At 57.9% G+C, this 13,783-nt stretch overlaps 2 protein-coding genes across 8 annotated transcripts; one reads left to right on the top strand and one right to left on the bottom strand.

Annotated features, from left to right (window-relative positions):
- Positions 1–3,571: 3,571 nt before the first annotated feature.
- On the top strand, positions 3,572–7,152 carry NDUFA4L2 (NDUFA4 mitochondrial complex associated like 2). The gene is made up of 4 exons (XM_017945967.3): positions 3,572–4,646; positions 4,990–5,078; positions 5,863–5,923; positions 6,054–7,152. The coding sequence occupies exons 1-4, from the start codon at positions 4,590–4,592 to the stop codon at positions 6,108–6,110; spliced, it is 264 nt and encodes an 87-aa protein (XP_017801456.1). The 5' UTR covers positions 3,572–4,589; the 3' UTR covers positions 6,111–7,152.
- SHMT2 (serine hydroxymethyltransferase 2) lies at positions 6,929–12,379 on the bottom strand. Of its 7 annotated transcripts, none has more exons than XM_003906639.3 (12): positions 11,890–12,379; positions 10,700–10,897; positions 10,141–10,220; positions 9,788–9,988; positions 9,408–9,489; positions 9,125–9,247; positions 8,859–8,998; positions 8,357–8,522; positions 8,040–8,139; positions 7,796–7,951; positions 7,590–7,697; positions 6,929–7,466 (listed from the first exon to the last, which is right to left on the bottom strand). In XM_003906639.3, the coding sequence occupies exons 1-12, from the start codon at positions 11,920–11,922 to the stop codon at positions 7,339–7,341; spliced, it is 1,515 nt and encodes a 504-aa protein (XP_003906688.1). In that variant the 5' UTR covers positions 11,923–12,379; the 3' UTR covers positions 6,929–7,338. The 7 variants fall into 7 exon arrangements, with proteins under 7 accessions (XP_003906688.1, XP_017801454.1, XP_009179289.1 ...); XM_017945965.2 differs by having other exon boundaries at positions 9,125–9,314; positions 11,890–12,035; XM_009181025.2 differs by having other exon boundaries at positions 9,125–9,275; positions 11,890–12,035.
- Positions 12,380–13,783: the final 1,404 nt, after the last annotated feature.

The raw sequence follows: 13,783 nt of genomic DNA, 5'->3' as shown, positions 1-13,783 counted from the left end.
GCTCCCAGCGCCCTTCATCCCCGTAAGCGGCGCCTAGGTGATGGATGATACTGCCGCACGCTGCAAAGGTCATAAGTCTGGGCCAAGGAGCAGAATGAATTGAAAACAGATCCGAGGAAGGGCCGGTACTGGGGTACAAGACAACCCGCACCCCAACCTCCTCCACTGCCCACTCAGCGCGCGCGCGCGCGCACACACACACACGTGCCCCTTGAAGCTGGAAGACTGGGCAGCACGGGGGGAAAGGGCAGAGTACAGAGTGACCCTCTCTATAAACCCCACTGGCAGCCGTGTTGGGGATCCTGAGAATCTTCTGGTGCAGCTCCAATGTTCCCTTTGGGTTCTCCCTCCACCAAACTGCCCGATTTGGGTCTGTGGGGTCCCCCGGGTCTGCTGCTCAGGGGCGGCCCAACATCGACACCACGCTCCCTAGGGGCCAGTCAAGGAAGCTTGCAGGCAGCTAAGCCCTGGCGCACGGGCCTCTTAGTCCACAGCCCCAGGCGCCTCCTGTCACCAAGACTTCATTATACTGCTAGGTTAACGAGGCCTGCTCCGGAGACCCTGAGGACCTCCCTGCCACATTCCACCCTGCAGGGCACAGATGGCAACTCTTGCATATACTAAAGTGTGCTAGCCTCTGAGTGGGTGTGGGTGGTCTCTCCGTGCCCCTGGCAATTATGGACGTCTGTATCCCCGGCGTGTGGTTTGTGTGTGTCCGTTTGTTCCCTGGGTATGTGAGGTGTGTCCACCTGAGCCCCAGGTGTGTCCGACTCTGTGTCCGGGTGTGTGTCTGTGCCCCGAGTGTGTCTATATCTGTCGGGTTTGTCCACTTCCCGCTCCCCAGCTCCCATCTGGGTGATTTTGCCCGGATGTGCCTCTGCGTGGGGGCGTTTCCGTGCGTCTCCGCCTGCAGGTATGTGTGAAAATCAGGAAGAGCCAGCGGGGAGTGTGTGTTGCTATCGCGTCTCCGCCTGCAGGTATGTGTGTCTCGGTGACAATGCGTGGGCGTGTGCCTGGGTGTGAGCCGCGCGGCGGCGTGTATCCGAATGACAGTGTGACGCACGTGCGCACGCGCGCGCGCGCCGGAGTGAGTCTCCCGCCCCCACTCCTTCCTTTCCCCATTTCTATTCCTCTCTCCTCTCCCGGCCAGCTCGGCTTCGCCGTCCGCATCATCTCCATCCATTATTGAAGAAACAGCCGCGTCCACTCCAATCACATCAATACTCCCGCCCCTTCTCCGTTCCGCTCGCCCCGCGGCCCCTCTGGGTGCTGAGGAGAGGGGAAGCCAAGGCGCGGTGGGGGCGCCTGGTGGGAATGGGCTTATGACCCTTGCCCCAAGCCCGGCCACGAGCCGGACGCCGGGGTGCCCAGCGGAGAGCGCTTTGCATAAACAGATGGCGCGGGCGTCTTTGTCTCACTTGCTCGCTCACCGCGCAGCTCCCGGCTTCGCTTCTGTCTGGCTGATGCAATCATGATCATCTCGGTGCCTCAGGAACCGGCACCCTTAATAATGGCAGAGGGGGTCAGGGGCCCCGGGGCTCCCGAGCAGATGCTGGGCCCTGTGTCTTCCCTCCCGGGCGCCCCTCCACGTCCCACAGCCGCGGCGGGAAGACCAACGCTGCGCGGAGGTGACGGGCATGTGGAGGTGACCAGGAGGAGGACCCTGGGCACTGAGGAGGAGGACCCTGGGCAGTGCCCCGAGGCGTCCCCGGGCTGCCCTGTTGGGCTGCTGCAGTCCCCAGAAGTAGCAACCCAGAGAATAGGAATAGAGCTGGGGAATGGGGTCGGGGAGAGACAGAAATAAAGACAGAGACAAAGAGAGGCATTAGTAAAGAGAGACACAGTTAGATGGAGAGATGTGAAGGGAGGGAGCGAGACACAGAGAGACACAGAGAAACCGATGCAGAGGGACAAAGCCAGGTAGGGAAGGCAGCAAGAGAGCAGACAGACACAGCCAGAATGATAAGGAAGAGAGAGATGGACATACCCAGAGAGAGGAAGCAGACAGACCGCCCGAACAAGAGGCAGAAAGAAGGGCAGTGAGAGGCTAGGACAGGCCGGGTCAGAGGGTTTAGGGCAATCTCGAATTTGCAGCCCAGAAGCAGAGATGAAGCCCCCGCCTCCCCCGCCCCCAGGCATCTGAGTCTGCCCAGCCCCAGAAGAGGAACCCGCCTGAACCCTGGGTGCTGATTGTGGCTGGCGAGACAGGAGCTTCCGCGTCCCCTCTCCGCCCTCCGGTCCCATCTCACACGAGAAGAGTGGAGGCTGCGGGACCCACTGTCTTGGCGGCGGGAGTGGCGGAGTGACTCGCTGGGCGTGGACGGAGACTCCAGGCACCAACTTAGCTGCCCGAATGCCGGGAGTGCAGGGTCGGCACTGCCGGATAGGGGGTGCCCAAGGCCTCTTCCCCGAGCTTGGGGGCTCCTCGGCCTCCAGGGGGCGCCCGTGCCCACGGCCCCTGCAACACGCTGAATCCGCTGAGTCCGGCTGCCTTTGACCCGCTGTGCAGCCAGCGCGCGGATTGGGATCCTGGTGTGGGTTAGCGCTTGGAGTCCAGTCCCAGCGGGATCCCGGGCCGCGCCTAATCTGTGGCTAATGACTCCTGCGGTTCCTCACCCCGCTGGGCCAGCGTGGCCTGAGTCCTCGTGGTGGGAAAGTGTGGGGAGCCAGGAGAGATGGGATCCGGAACTCAAGGAGTCCTGTGTTCCAGATCGGCCCCATGGGCCAGCCAGAGACGGGAACCAAAGATGGAAGGGGGATTAGAAATAAGTTCACAGAGACAGGGACCAGAAGCAGGAGAAGGGTCAAAGAGTGGCGGAGAGGCGGAGCGGAGGTAATAATGTAACGTGGCAGCTCGGTGAGCTTGGCGGAGGCCCAAGGCCGGAGGAACAGCGGCGGCCCTGGAAAAGGAGTGTGACAGAGAATGTGGGACCTGGCCGGGATCACCGGAACTCAGAAGAAAGGGCCCAAGGAGGCAGGCAAGGGCTCGTGAGCAAAGGCGCAAGGACCAGGCGTCCATTCCCGCGTCCTTGCTCCCCAGCTGCGCCACAGAGAACCAGATGTGCAGCCCAGCTGTGCGGCCGCTCAAGTTCGAGCTCTGGGGTTGCTTTTTGCTCCCAGAGACTGGAGGGCTGGGGTACTCTGGTGACAGGACACACCCTCCCTTCCTGGGCCCTGGAGGCGCGGGCTCTTCTCTGGGAGGGCTGGGCTGCTGGAGGCTCTGACATCCCGTCAGCCCCGCTCTCCCGCCCTCCACACAAATCGCAGCGAGTCTCTGTCTCTTTGTTCTCGCCGTGTCTCTGACACTTTATCTCATTATCCGCCGGAGGGAGGCGGAGAGCCCGGGACCCTGCAGCCTAATTACAGCCGCGCTTGTCAGAGTAGGGGGCGGTGGAGGTATCAGTGCGAAGGAAAGGGAGGGGGACCCTAGAAAGCGCCCTCTCCCTCCCTGTACCCCGAGGATCCCAGCCATAGGTGCATAACTGGCTCCTGCCCGCGCCCTCCACAGGGCAGGCTCTGGAAGGGGAGGTGGGGGGGTGCTCTGCAGGTTCAGCAGCAAGGAGGGAGGGGGTGGTGGAGGTTATGGTGGGAGTGGGGAGAGATATTAGGACTCGGTTCCTGCGTCCCTAAGACCCAAATTCCCCAGAGACGGGGGTTGTGGGCTTCCCAACCGCGGCAGCATAGCACCCACCTGAGATGGTTGAGGACAGGAGGGAATCGCTCGCAGTTCTGTGTCTGTGTCTTGTTCTCTTTCAACATCTGTCTGATCTTTCCTGTTTCCCCCACTCCATTCCCTTCCTCTCCATCCCACAGCCAGAGGAAGGGGATGGCCTCCTTGGGCGGCCCCACCTTTACCCTACCCCAGGTAGGCAGAGCAAGCAAGTCTCTCAAGCGCCACTGCCATGACTGTGGTAGAATAAATAAACTGGCGTATTCCATCCTGATCCTGAGCCATGATTAAGATACACCTGGTTCTTCCAGCCTCCAACCACGATTCCAGTTCAACCACAACCTGAAGAAACCACTCAGAACAAGAGGGGCTGGGGGAGCTTTATGGTGTGGGCCTGTCTTCCTCCTTCCCCCACTGTACTGTGAAGGGGACAGAACTAGGGTTCTCAGGACCTGCTCCTGGACAGCTCTAGGGGTGTCAGGGAAGTGCTGCACATGGCCTCATTGGCCCTGGCCCCTCCTGGTCCCAGCTGTGAACACTCTACACATGTATTTTGCTAAGTGCCCGTTCCATGACCATGCCTCCTCCTACATCTTATGGGGTCCTATGCCAGTGAGGTCCTTCCCTCAGATGCCAAAAGCCCCAAGAATGATGGTGTCCCTTGGTCCGGGTGCAGGCATCTGGAGGAGAGAATGGGAGAGCAGAAACCACTTGGCTCCCAGACAATTCCCCTCCAGGCTTTGGGCCTGGAATTGAGGAGAAAGTGAGCTAAGTTGGGGTGGGGCGAGTCCAAAGAAGCACAGGCTGGGCCAAGCTAAGCTGCTCTGGGCTGGGCTGATCCCTCCCCACTCAGGGGCGGGATCCCAGGAGGAGGGAGAGGACAGAGCCACTGGAGAAGACCAGACACTGGAAAAACGATATGGCAGGAGCCAGTCTTGGGGCCCGCTTCTACCAGCAGATCAAAAGACATCCGGGGGTGAGTCCCGTCCTCAGAACCTCTGATTCTAACTCCTAACTCTCCTGCTGCCCCACCCTTCAAATCCCCCAGTGCCTTGCCTTGTGCCCAGGTCCCTCAGCGCTCATAATCTTCCCCTAAGGTTACCCCAGTCTCTCTCCGAAAAGTCCCTGTGTCCCACAAATCTACTACCTTGGACAGGATTGCTGTAGGGTGAGGGAGACCATGCCAGGAAATATGGTTGTAGGAGATTCCAGGGAGGGAGCACCAGACCCGGGGTGGGGTTGGGGTAGGCACAAAAACTTGTGAAGGGTGACTGCGGGGAGAGAGCTGACCCCAGAAGTGCTCTTCATCTTCCCCGCAGATCATCCCGATGATTGGCTTCATCTGCCTGGGCATGGGCAGCGCTGGGCTCTACTTGCTGCGACTCGCCCTGCGCAGCCCCGACGTCTGGTAAAGGCCGGGCTTGGGATGCTCAGTGGGGGCTGGGTGAGGCAAGATGCGGTGGAAATAGGCGGCCCTAGTAGGGATCCCATGACCTGCTGCATGCACCTTCGACTATACCAACCCGCATCTCAGGGCTGGAGCCCACTGACCTGGGAGACCGCTTTATCCCCTCCAGCCCACCTGACTGCTCACTCCTCAGCTTGGCCCGCCCTGAAATGCGGAACCGACGCCTCTCCCCCTCTCCCCGGCCTGGTTGCCATGACGACGCTGCTCCGCCAGCGGCGGGCTCGGGCTTTTGGGTACCTCTAAGTCCTTGCCAGAGCACTGGGGGTGTGGCTGGGTGAGCTGCTGGGGGTGGCATTGGGGACCAGTATGGGGCGGAGATTTCACACCCGGCCCGCGGAGGGGGTCCAGAAGTGAAAGGCGCACCAACGGCTTTATAATTCCTGGCACATCACCAGAAACCCAGCCTCTTGGGATCTCTGATTCCCACTACTCTGCTCTTAGGGTTAACCTAGGGTGGCAGGTAGCAAGTGGGAATCCCTGGGCCCCGTTGTCAGTTTGCCACCCAGTCCCATGCTGACAATGGTGACAGGCTTCTTGTCTCACTTGTCAGCATCTGCTAATACGACCCTTCCTTTGTCAATCCTGGGAACTGGGACCCCCAGGGCAGGAGGCAGGAGTACCGGGGTGGGGCCAGAGCCTCTAGCTGGAGCTTGAGGGTCAAATTGGGTTACAGAGTCCTGGGTCCCAGGGAGGAGACCCTAACCCTCCCCTTCCTGCTCCACAGCTGGGACAGAAAGAACAACCCGGAGCCCTGGAACCGCCTGAGTCCCAATGACCAATACAAGGTACCTCTTGATGGCTCTAGGGTCACCCCCCCATCCTCTTACCTCCTGGTCCGGTGACCCACAACTCCCGTACCATAAGCAAAGGGAGGCTTGGAGCACTCAGCGCAACCCCCTTTCCCTCTCCTCTTAGTTCCTTGCAGTTTCCACTGACTATAAGAAGCTAAAGAAGGACCGGCCGGACTTCTAAGCCAGGCTGGGCTGCCAGTGCCATGCAAACCACGGACAGCCAGCCCATCCACTTCTTCCACTCCTCCCCTCAGGCCCCAAGGCGTCCCTCTGGCCACCCTGTCCTGCTCCTGCTCACACAGGCCGGGTTCCCACGCAGAGGGGAGGCTGCTCCACTCCTACTCTCCTCCCTTGCTCCCAGCAGCGGAAGCGCCTCTGACCCTTGGCTTGAGTCCCACGTGGGGGAGGAGGAGGCAGGCAGCACCAGCAGGGGTCCATCAAAAGAGCCCAGACTAGCCCCTCTGCCCTCCTACCCAGGCCTCGAAGGGTGTGGCACAGAGGCTACGTGTTGAGCGTGGCCTACGTGAGCCAACAAGAAGCAGGGACCTCTGAGTGCCAAGAGACGTGGCGGGCTCCACGTTCGCCCAGGCTCTGGGAGCCAGCCCAGGGGCGGTGCTGCTCAGCTCCGGCTGGTCCAGGGCCTGCCTAGGCTGGGGCACCTTTGCCTCCTGAGGTGCAGCGCACTCCTCCCTGCCCAAGCCCGCTGCCTGTCTCCCTGCCCAAGCCCGCTGCCTGTCGCTGCCATCAGTACCCCCTCCAGCCCCATACCTGGGCCTCCCCTTGCTGCTCCCCTCCCTTGCTCCCCTCTGTCCCCAGGGATCAAACAGAAGCAGCCGTGGGCAAAATACAATTTCATTTAACAAATTGAATTTGCTGCGCCTGCTAATCACGTCTGGTGTCGGCTCTGATCACAGACAGAGAGAGGAGGCTTCAGCCCCGGGGGTCCTTGTGGTAGAGGTGGTAGGAGGGGAGGAGTGTACACATTGAAAGAGACAAATCACTGTTTGGCCCAGAGGACCCCACCCACAGTAATGGAAACTCAGGGCAGGTTGGTATTTTATTAGATAAAAACAGGAAGGAGGGTGCCTACCCACCCCTGCCTGCCACTGGCTCTGAAGGGCACTCCCCAACTTCCCCAAGAAGGAGCACGCATCTCTGACACTGTGATCCTGACAGGGGGTTCAAACAGAAAGTGCCTGGGCCCTCCTTCTAAGTCTTGTTACTGAAAAAGGGAAAAGGAAAGATCTTCTCAGTTACAAATTCTGGGAAGGGGGACTATACCTGGCTCTTGCCCTAGGTGAGAGGTCTTCCCTCTCCCACCAAAAAATAGAAAAGCTTTCTATTCCACTGGCCCAGGTAGGGGGAGGGAGAGTAACTTCCAGTCTGTGGGCCTCATTTCCCAGGTGCCTTCAATGCTCATCAAAACCAGGCATGGGGAAGCCCCTGGCAAACTGCTCCACCCGTTGCCTGAGGTCGGCCAGGCGCTGACTTGTTTCTGAGTCCTTGAGCAGGAAGGATTTGAAATCCTGGAGCTTGGCTAGAGAGAGAGGGTGAGGAAACAAGTGGTCAGAGCTCTAGGGAAGGCAGTGAGATCAGCTGGGGGAGGGAGCAGACAGTGAGTGGGAACTGGCTGGCCCCAGGTTCCTTCTTGCTCACTCACCAGTCTTGGTCTTCACCTCTAAGCCAATGTTGACCCCTTCATCTATAAAGTCCACAACTCTCCGGAAGTCATCCTCACGGAACTGTCGAGAAGTCAAGGCCGGGGCCCCTGGAACGAGGCACAAGGGGAGGGATGAGCATAGCCCAAGGTCACCCAGCAGTCATCCAGCATGGGAGCCCCTTCCCTCCTCGAACCCCAGGTCTCACCAAGCCGCAGGCCCCCCGGTGTGATGGCACTTCGGTCTCCAGGACAGGTGTTCTTGTTGGCAGTGATGGATACAAGCTCCAGCACCCGCTCAGCCCGAGCTCCATCCAGGCCCTTGGGCCGCAGGTCCACCAGCACCAGGTGATTGTCAGTACCACCTAAGGTGGGTAAGAAATGGGGAGTGGTGAGTCTCCTGGGCCTCTGCCTGAAGCTACAGAGGCCCTCACCCATCCCCTGCTGGCTCACCTGATACTAGTGAGTAGCCTCGCTCTAGCAGGGCATCCGCCATGGCCCGAGCATTCTTCAGAACCTGCAGGGAGTACTCCCGGAACATGGGGGTGCAAGCCTGGAGATGAGACAGTAGCAGCTGTGACCCTAGGCCTGGACCCAAGCCCTGCACTACCCTCTGGCCCTGCACCCTGGGCATAGCTCTGTGACCCCAGCCTTGACCCCTTCCATCCTGGCATTTCCCTTCCATCAGCCCCAGCATCAGTTAGCAAGGTGCAGGACCTAAGCCTCCAGGCCATTGCCCCCCGACACCCTACAGGGACAGGATGCCCAACCTGCTTTAGGGCCACAGCTACTGCAGCAATGGCATGATTGTGGGGGCCCCCCTGCAGGGATGGGAACACAGCAAAGTTGATTCGGTCCTCAAATGTGTAAGGGATCTCCCGGCCAGTCTTGGGGTCCACAGCCTTCACCCCTTTCCGGTAAAAGATGAGCCCTGACCTGTGTGAGAGGTGGGTGGTCAGAGTCTAAGCTGAAAAGAAGGACAAGGCACAGAGAAGGCAGAGGAAGCTGGTGGACCTGGGCCCCAAGGGCACACCTCACATGGGCTAGGTACACTGGGTTCCAGTGGTAAAGGGAATCAGTCCCTCAATCCCATCCCCAAACCCCCTGCCAGAGCATAGCTACCATGGGGAAGAGAAGGAGAACTGTCACAGACTGGGTAGGAATCTTAAGGGCTGCAGGTGGGAATGAATTCCTCTCAGGTCCAGGCCAACGGTGCCCCAGGAATAGGCCTGAAGGCAAGGAAAGGCAAGGCCCGACCTCAGGGAGCCTGACCTGGCCCCTCGAAGAGTCTTGTGAGTAGTGGTGGTGACGATGTCCGCGTGCTTGAAAGGCGAGGGAATCACCTTGGCAGCCACCAGGCCACTGATGTGAGCCATGTCTGCCAGCAGGTGTGCTTTGACTTCATCACACACCTGGGCAGGTACGGAGGCAAGGCCTCAGCCTGGGGAGGGCCTGGAGAGGCCTGCCCAAGGCTGCCCTCCTCTCACACCTCCTCACCACCCCCTGGGGAGGTGCCCAGTCTCCAGCCCCCCACCAACCTCTCTCATGCGGGCATAGTCAATGAGGCGAGCATAGGCGCTGGTGCCAGCTATGATGAGCCGCGGTCGGAAAAGTCGAGCAGTCAGTGCCAGCTGGTCATAGTCAATGAGGCCAGTTTTGGGCTGGACAGACACACAAACAGCTAAAGCCCTGAGAAGGAAGCAGGGCAGCTCACTCTCCTCCTTGACCCTAAGGACAGCCCAGCACTTCAGTTCCTCAGCTTCTCCAGGAGAGGACCCCCACCAGGGCTAAGAGCCCCTCCCCACACCCTGGAGCACTCACATTGAGCTTATAGGGCATAGACTCGAAGAAGATGGACGTGGCTGATATCCGCTTGACGTCAGACATGTAGCCGTGGGTGAGACTGGGAAGTGAGAGGAAGTAAGGAGGCCTGGGTGGAAGGACTCCCAGACTTAACCGCTCCCTTCAACTCCACAGTTCTCTGTCCCCGGAACACCAGTCCTAGCACACACTGCCTCACTGCTCTGTCCACTCTGTGGTAGGCACTGTAACTGGGATCTTATCTTCCTCATCCACTGTGACATGCAGGACAGGGCAAGGCCTGTTCCATCTGTATGGTCCACAGTAGGTATTCAATAAATAACTCCTTTCCCACACCAATCCTGCCCGCCAAGACCATCAGCCAGCCCATCCATACTCACTGGCCCCCATCGGGCAGGTCCAGCCCCATGATCCGGTCATGAGGTTGCAGAAGGGCTGTATAGACAGCCAGGTTGGCTGGGGACCCAGAGTAGGGCTGGACATTGACTCCCCACTGTGCAGGATCCAGGTCAAAGGCTTCCAAGGCCCGGCGCTGGCACAGCAGCTCAATTTCATCCACCACCTCTGCTCCCCCATAATATCTGCCGTGGGAGAGGGGTAATGAGGGCGCAGAGAAAGGACTCTCAACCAGCAGCAAAGGACTGGGAAGTTCACTCCTCAATGAACACTGGGAAGGTACAGGTGGGTTCCCCCACTGGGAGCACCATCCCTGACACTGCCCTGCAGCCCTCACCTCTTGCCAGGATAACCCTCCGAGTACTTGTTGTTCAGACAGGACCCCAGGGCCTCCAGCGCAGCTCGGCTGCAGAAGTTCTGGGGTGGTGGGGGGCAATGTCAGAAGGTATTGAGCCCCTTCCCCTGGACTCCCACAGTCCCTCCCTGCCAGAGCCAGAGCTGAAAGCGGGGATACTCCCTGCAGAAAGCTCCATTCACTCAGCACCAGGCCTGGGGCAAAGCCAGAGGCAGCATTCTCAGAAACCCAGCTGTCATGAGCGGTGGCCCCTCAGTGCCACCTACCCACTCAAACTTGTGCTTCTAGGCTCCTCCTTCCTCACAGGAGGAAGGAAGGAAGGGATCAGATGAGACTGTAGGGACCCTGGAGGCTCCCTAATGCCCTAACCCCATAAACTGGACTTGCCCTGCCTTTGCTTCAGAGAGATAAGAAAGGAAGATAAAGCCCAAAGAAAGGTCCTGAGTGTGAAAAGGGGTTTTGGAGAAATATCAGTTAAGATAACTTTGTTACTTTCTGTACCCATGGTGGCCCAACCCCTGCCCATCTCCCCAGGTCCCACCTCTGAGGCAATGAGCTCCAGGCCACGACACTGCCTGTCCTTCTCCCTCTGCAGCAACTCCCACATCTCAGGATCACTGTCCGACAGGCTCTCCTGGCCTGTCCAGCCCCTGTTTGCTTCCCCAGTCTGAGTCTGGGCTGCCTTGCTGTGCTGAGCCCGAATGGCCATCCTGACCAGCTGCCCCCATCTCTGCAGAGGCTAGAGGCAGGAAAAGTCAGGGTGAAATCACAACAGTCTGGACGAATCGTCTCCCAGCCACCCTCACTCATGCTTGTAAGGCCACACCTTGCAGCCAGTTGTCCAGCCAGCCTGTTTCAGTTCTAACTACCCCCACCTCCACCTTCGAAAGCCAGTTCTGGAGCCAAGCTTGAGGCCAACGTCCAGGGGGTGGTTCTGATTTGTTCCATTCACTGCACCGCACCTCAGAAATCTCCCACCAGCTCACTCCATGAACCACTTGGCAAAGTTTGTCCTCCAAAAGCCTATGTCTCCCTAACTCCAGAGAGGGCCACTGAGATTCCAGAACCTTCCCACCCACAGGAACAAGAAGGTCTTCCTGCAGGGCACCATAAACTGATACCCCAGTCAGCGTGGGGAGAAGCAAGAGTTGGCAAGGGCTGCGGCCACAGGCTGTAGAGCAATGGAGGTGGGAGGGTAGACCTTTAGCAGTCCCTGGGGAAGAGCTGTGTGGGAGTGGTGGGGGTGGGGATCTGCCCGAGAGTAAGCCAATACCCTTTCCCCTTACTTAGCCCCCTACCCGTTCCACCTCCTTCCAGCCCTCACTGCCGCCGGGACCCCTGTCTGACGCAAGCAGTAAGGCTCGGTTGCATCATCTGCAGGGCTCAGAGCTGGCCGAAAAGGCTCAGCTTGTGAGGCCAGGCCGAGAACTCCACTCATTCGCCAGCACGGGGTCCGCGGGGCATCCGGGGCTGTCCTCTCCCCTAATGCCACGTGAAATGGGCGGTCACGAGGCCCTGGGGCGTCTGATCGCCAGAATGAGGACAGGCTCGCAGTTAACCCTACGCGCGCCCACGGGTCTTGGGGATTCCCTAGTTACACGTCCGTTCCCTGAGGCCCCAGTCCACGTGCGTGGAAAAGCCAAGAGAACCCCAGAGTTTGTGACTAGTAACTAAGGTAGGAGAAGAGCTTCCTTTCCACTGATTACCCAGCATCTGGAGCCCCATTCTTACCCGAGCCGCCCAGAACAAAGAGAAGTACAGCATCGCAACTCGGAAGTCGCAGGAGGTCCAGCCACCAACTCTGGTCTAGGGCACTAAGCTGTCGGAAGAAGACCGTTCGGAGAACGCATGCGCGAGAAGAGCGCGCTGAGACTCCAAGGCTAAGGGGAGGGACCTACGCATGCGTAATGGTGGCGCCCTTGTGGCCTTTTGGGAATTGTAGTTCTCAGCCTCCCCGGTTTTTTTTCTCTACAATTCTCGTCTGCAGCTCCAGGGTTAGAGGCCCTTGCCTGGAAAACAAAAAACAAAAAACAAAAAAACCGAGGTCCAGTGCCGGCCCCTCTCCTTACTGTCCTGAAGCTTTTCAGGGTTTGTTTGTTTTCCCTCTGTTTGTTGTCAAGACAAACGTTTATTGGGTGCCTACTGAATATCTAGCTAGCATTATTAGACTCCAGGAGATCTGGACCCCCACACAAGATAGAGAGCTATGGCGCACTGGAAAGCACCATGGTTTAGAAGGGTCGGAGACCTAACTTCAAGTTCCAGCTCTGGGACTGGTGCATTAGCCTATGTGGGCTTCAGTTTCCTCCCTGGTAAAGCCACAAGAAAATACTGTGTGGTGAGGATTCAATGAGGCTTTTCCTGTGAACATGCGCTGTCACGGATTGTCCTCCCCTCTTCCTCTGATCCACAGACCTGCCTCCTACATGGCATCTCCTCTTTCTCCTCAGACATCTGGGAGCAGAGGAAGGTGCCCCTCCTGTTGTTCACTTGTCCCATTTTGTTACCTGTCCATCTCTTGATGTCCCAGGAGTAAGTGGTCTCTGCTTTTTTCCCCAGGGCTATAGATCTTTGAGAATGGAAGGGATCTTCCTTTTAGCCTGACTTCATCTGGAGGAAACCCTTGGGAGTGGAATTCATCGACCCCTCCAGGAGTAGGTTCCCAAACCTTGGCAACAGAATGGGTTGGAAAATATGATATAAATATGTGTGTGGGGTCTGTTTTCAGAGGTTCTAATTCAATGGATCTCAAAGAGTAGACATTTGCCCACTTATGCTGTCACACAAGTAAACCTCTCCTCATTGGTTCTGATTAGCCAAGTTTTTTTTTTTTAATTAAAAAATCTTTTTGGCCAGGCATGGTGGCTCACGCCTGTAATCCCAGCACTTTGGGAGGCTGAGGCAGGAGGAGCTCTTGAGGCCAGGAGTTCTAAACCAGCCTGGTCAACATCGTGAGACCCCATCTCTACAAAAGAAAAAATTTAAAATTAGCTAGGCATGGTGGTATGTGCATGCAGTCCCAGCTACTGGGGAGGTTGGGGCAGGAGGGTCACTTGAGCCCAGGAGTTCAAGGTGAGCCATGATCAAGCCACTGCACTCCAGCCTGAGAGAGCAAGACTGTCTTAAAAAAAAAAAAATTTTTTTTTGTTTTCTTTTTTGAGACGGAGTCTCACTCTGTCACCCAGGCTGGAGTACAGTGGCATGATCTTCACTCACTTCAACCTCTGCCTCTGGGTTCAAACAATTCTCCCTACCTCAGCCTCCTGAGTAGCTGGGATTACAGGTGCCCACCACCATGTCTGGCTAATTTTTATTTTTTTTATTTACTTTTATTTTTTCTTTTGAGACGGAGTCTGGCTCCACACTGGCTGAGTGCAGTGGCTGATCTCAGCTCTCACTGTAAGCTCCGCCTCCCAGGGTTTACGCATTCCTCCTGCCTCAGCTCTCCTGAGAAGCACTCACAGCTCCTCACTGCCTGGCTAGTTTTTTGTATTTTTAGAGACGGGGTTTCACTGTGGTCAGCCTGGTGGGATGGCCCTGATCTCCTGACTCGTGATCCGCCCTCGCCTCCCAAAGTGTTGGGATTATGGCTTGAGCCAGCTACCGCTATTTTTATTTTTATTTT

The sequence above is a fragment of the Papio anubis genome, chromosome 9 (assembly GCF_008728515.1).
Source record: "Papio anubis isolate 15944 chromosome 9, Panubis1.0, whole genome shotgun sequence".
Classification (NCBI taxonomy): Eukaryota; Metazoa; Chordata; class Mammalia; order Primates; family Cercopithecidae; genus Papio; species Papio anubis.
This window is presented reverse-complemented; position numbering and strand designations above follow the sequence as displayed.

Excerpts from the sequence above, each read along its gene's own strand:
- SHMT2 (XM_003906644.5), bottom strand. The coding sequence starts at position 11,596 with ATGAGTGGAGTTCTCGGCCTGGCCTCACAAGCTGAGCCTTTTCGGCCA. Across the intron at positions 9,248-9,407 it reads CTATGCCCTATAAGCTCAAT|CCCAAAACTGGCCTCATTGA; the intron begins GTGAGTGCTCCA and ends GTGTCTGTCCAG. Across the intron at positions 8,523-8,858 it reads AAGACTCTTCGAGGGGCCAG|GTCAGGGCTCATCTTTTACC; the intron begins GTCAGGCTCCCT and ends CCTCTCACACAG.
- NDUFA4L2 (XM_017945967.3), top strand. The coding sequence starts at position 4,590 with ATGGCAGGAGCCAGTCTTGGGGCCCGCTTCTACCAGCAGATCAAAAGA. Across the intron at positions 4,647-4,989 it reads AGATCAAAAGACATCCGGGG|ATCATCCCGATGATTGGCTT; the intron begins GTGAGTCCCGTC and ends TCTTCCCCGCAG. Across the intron at positions 5,079-5,862 it reads CTGCGCAGCCCCGACGTCTG|CTGGGACAGAAAGAACAACC; the intron begins GTAAAGGCCGGG and ends CCTGCTCCACAG.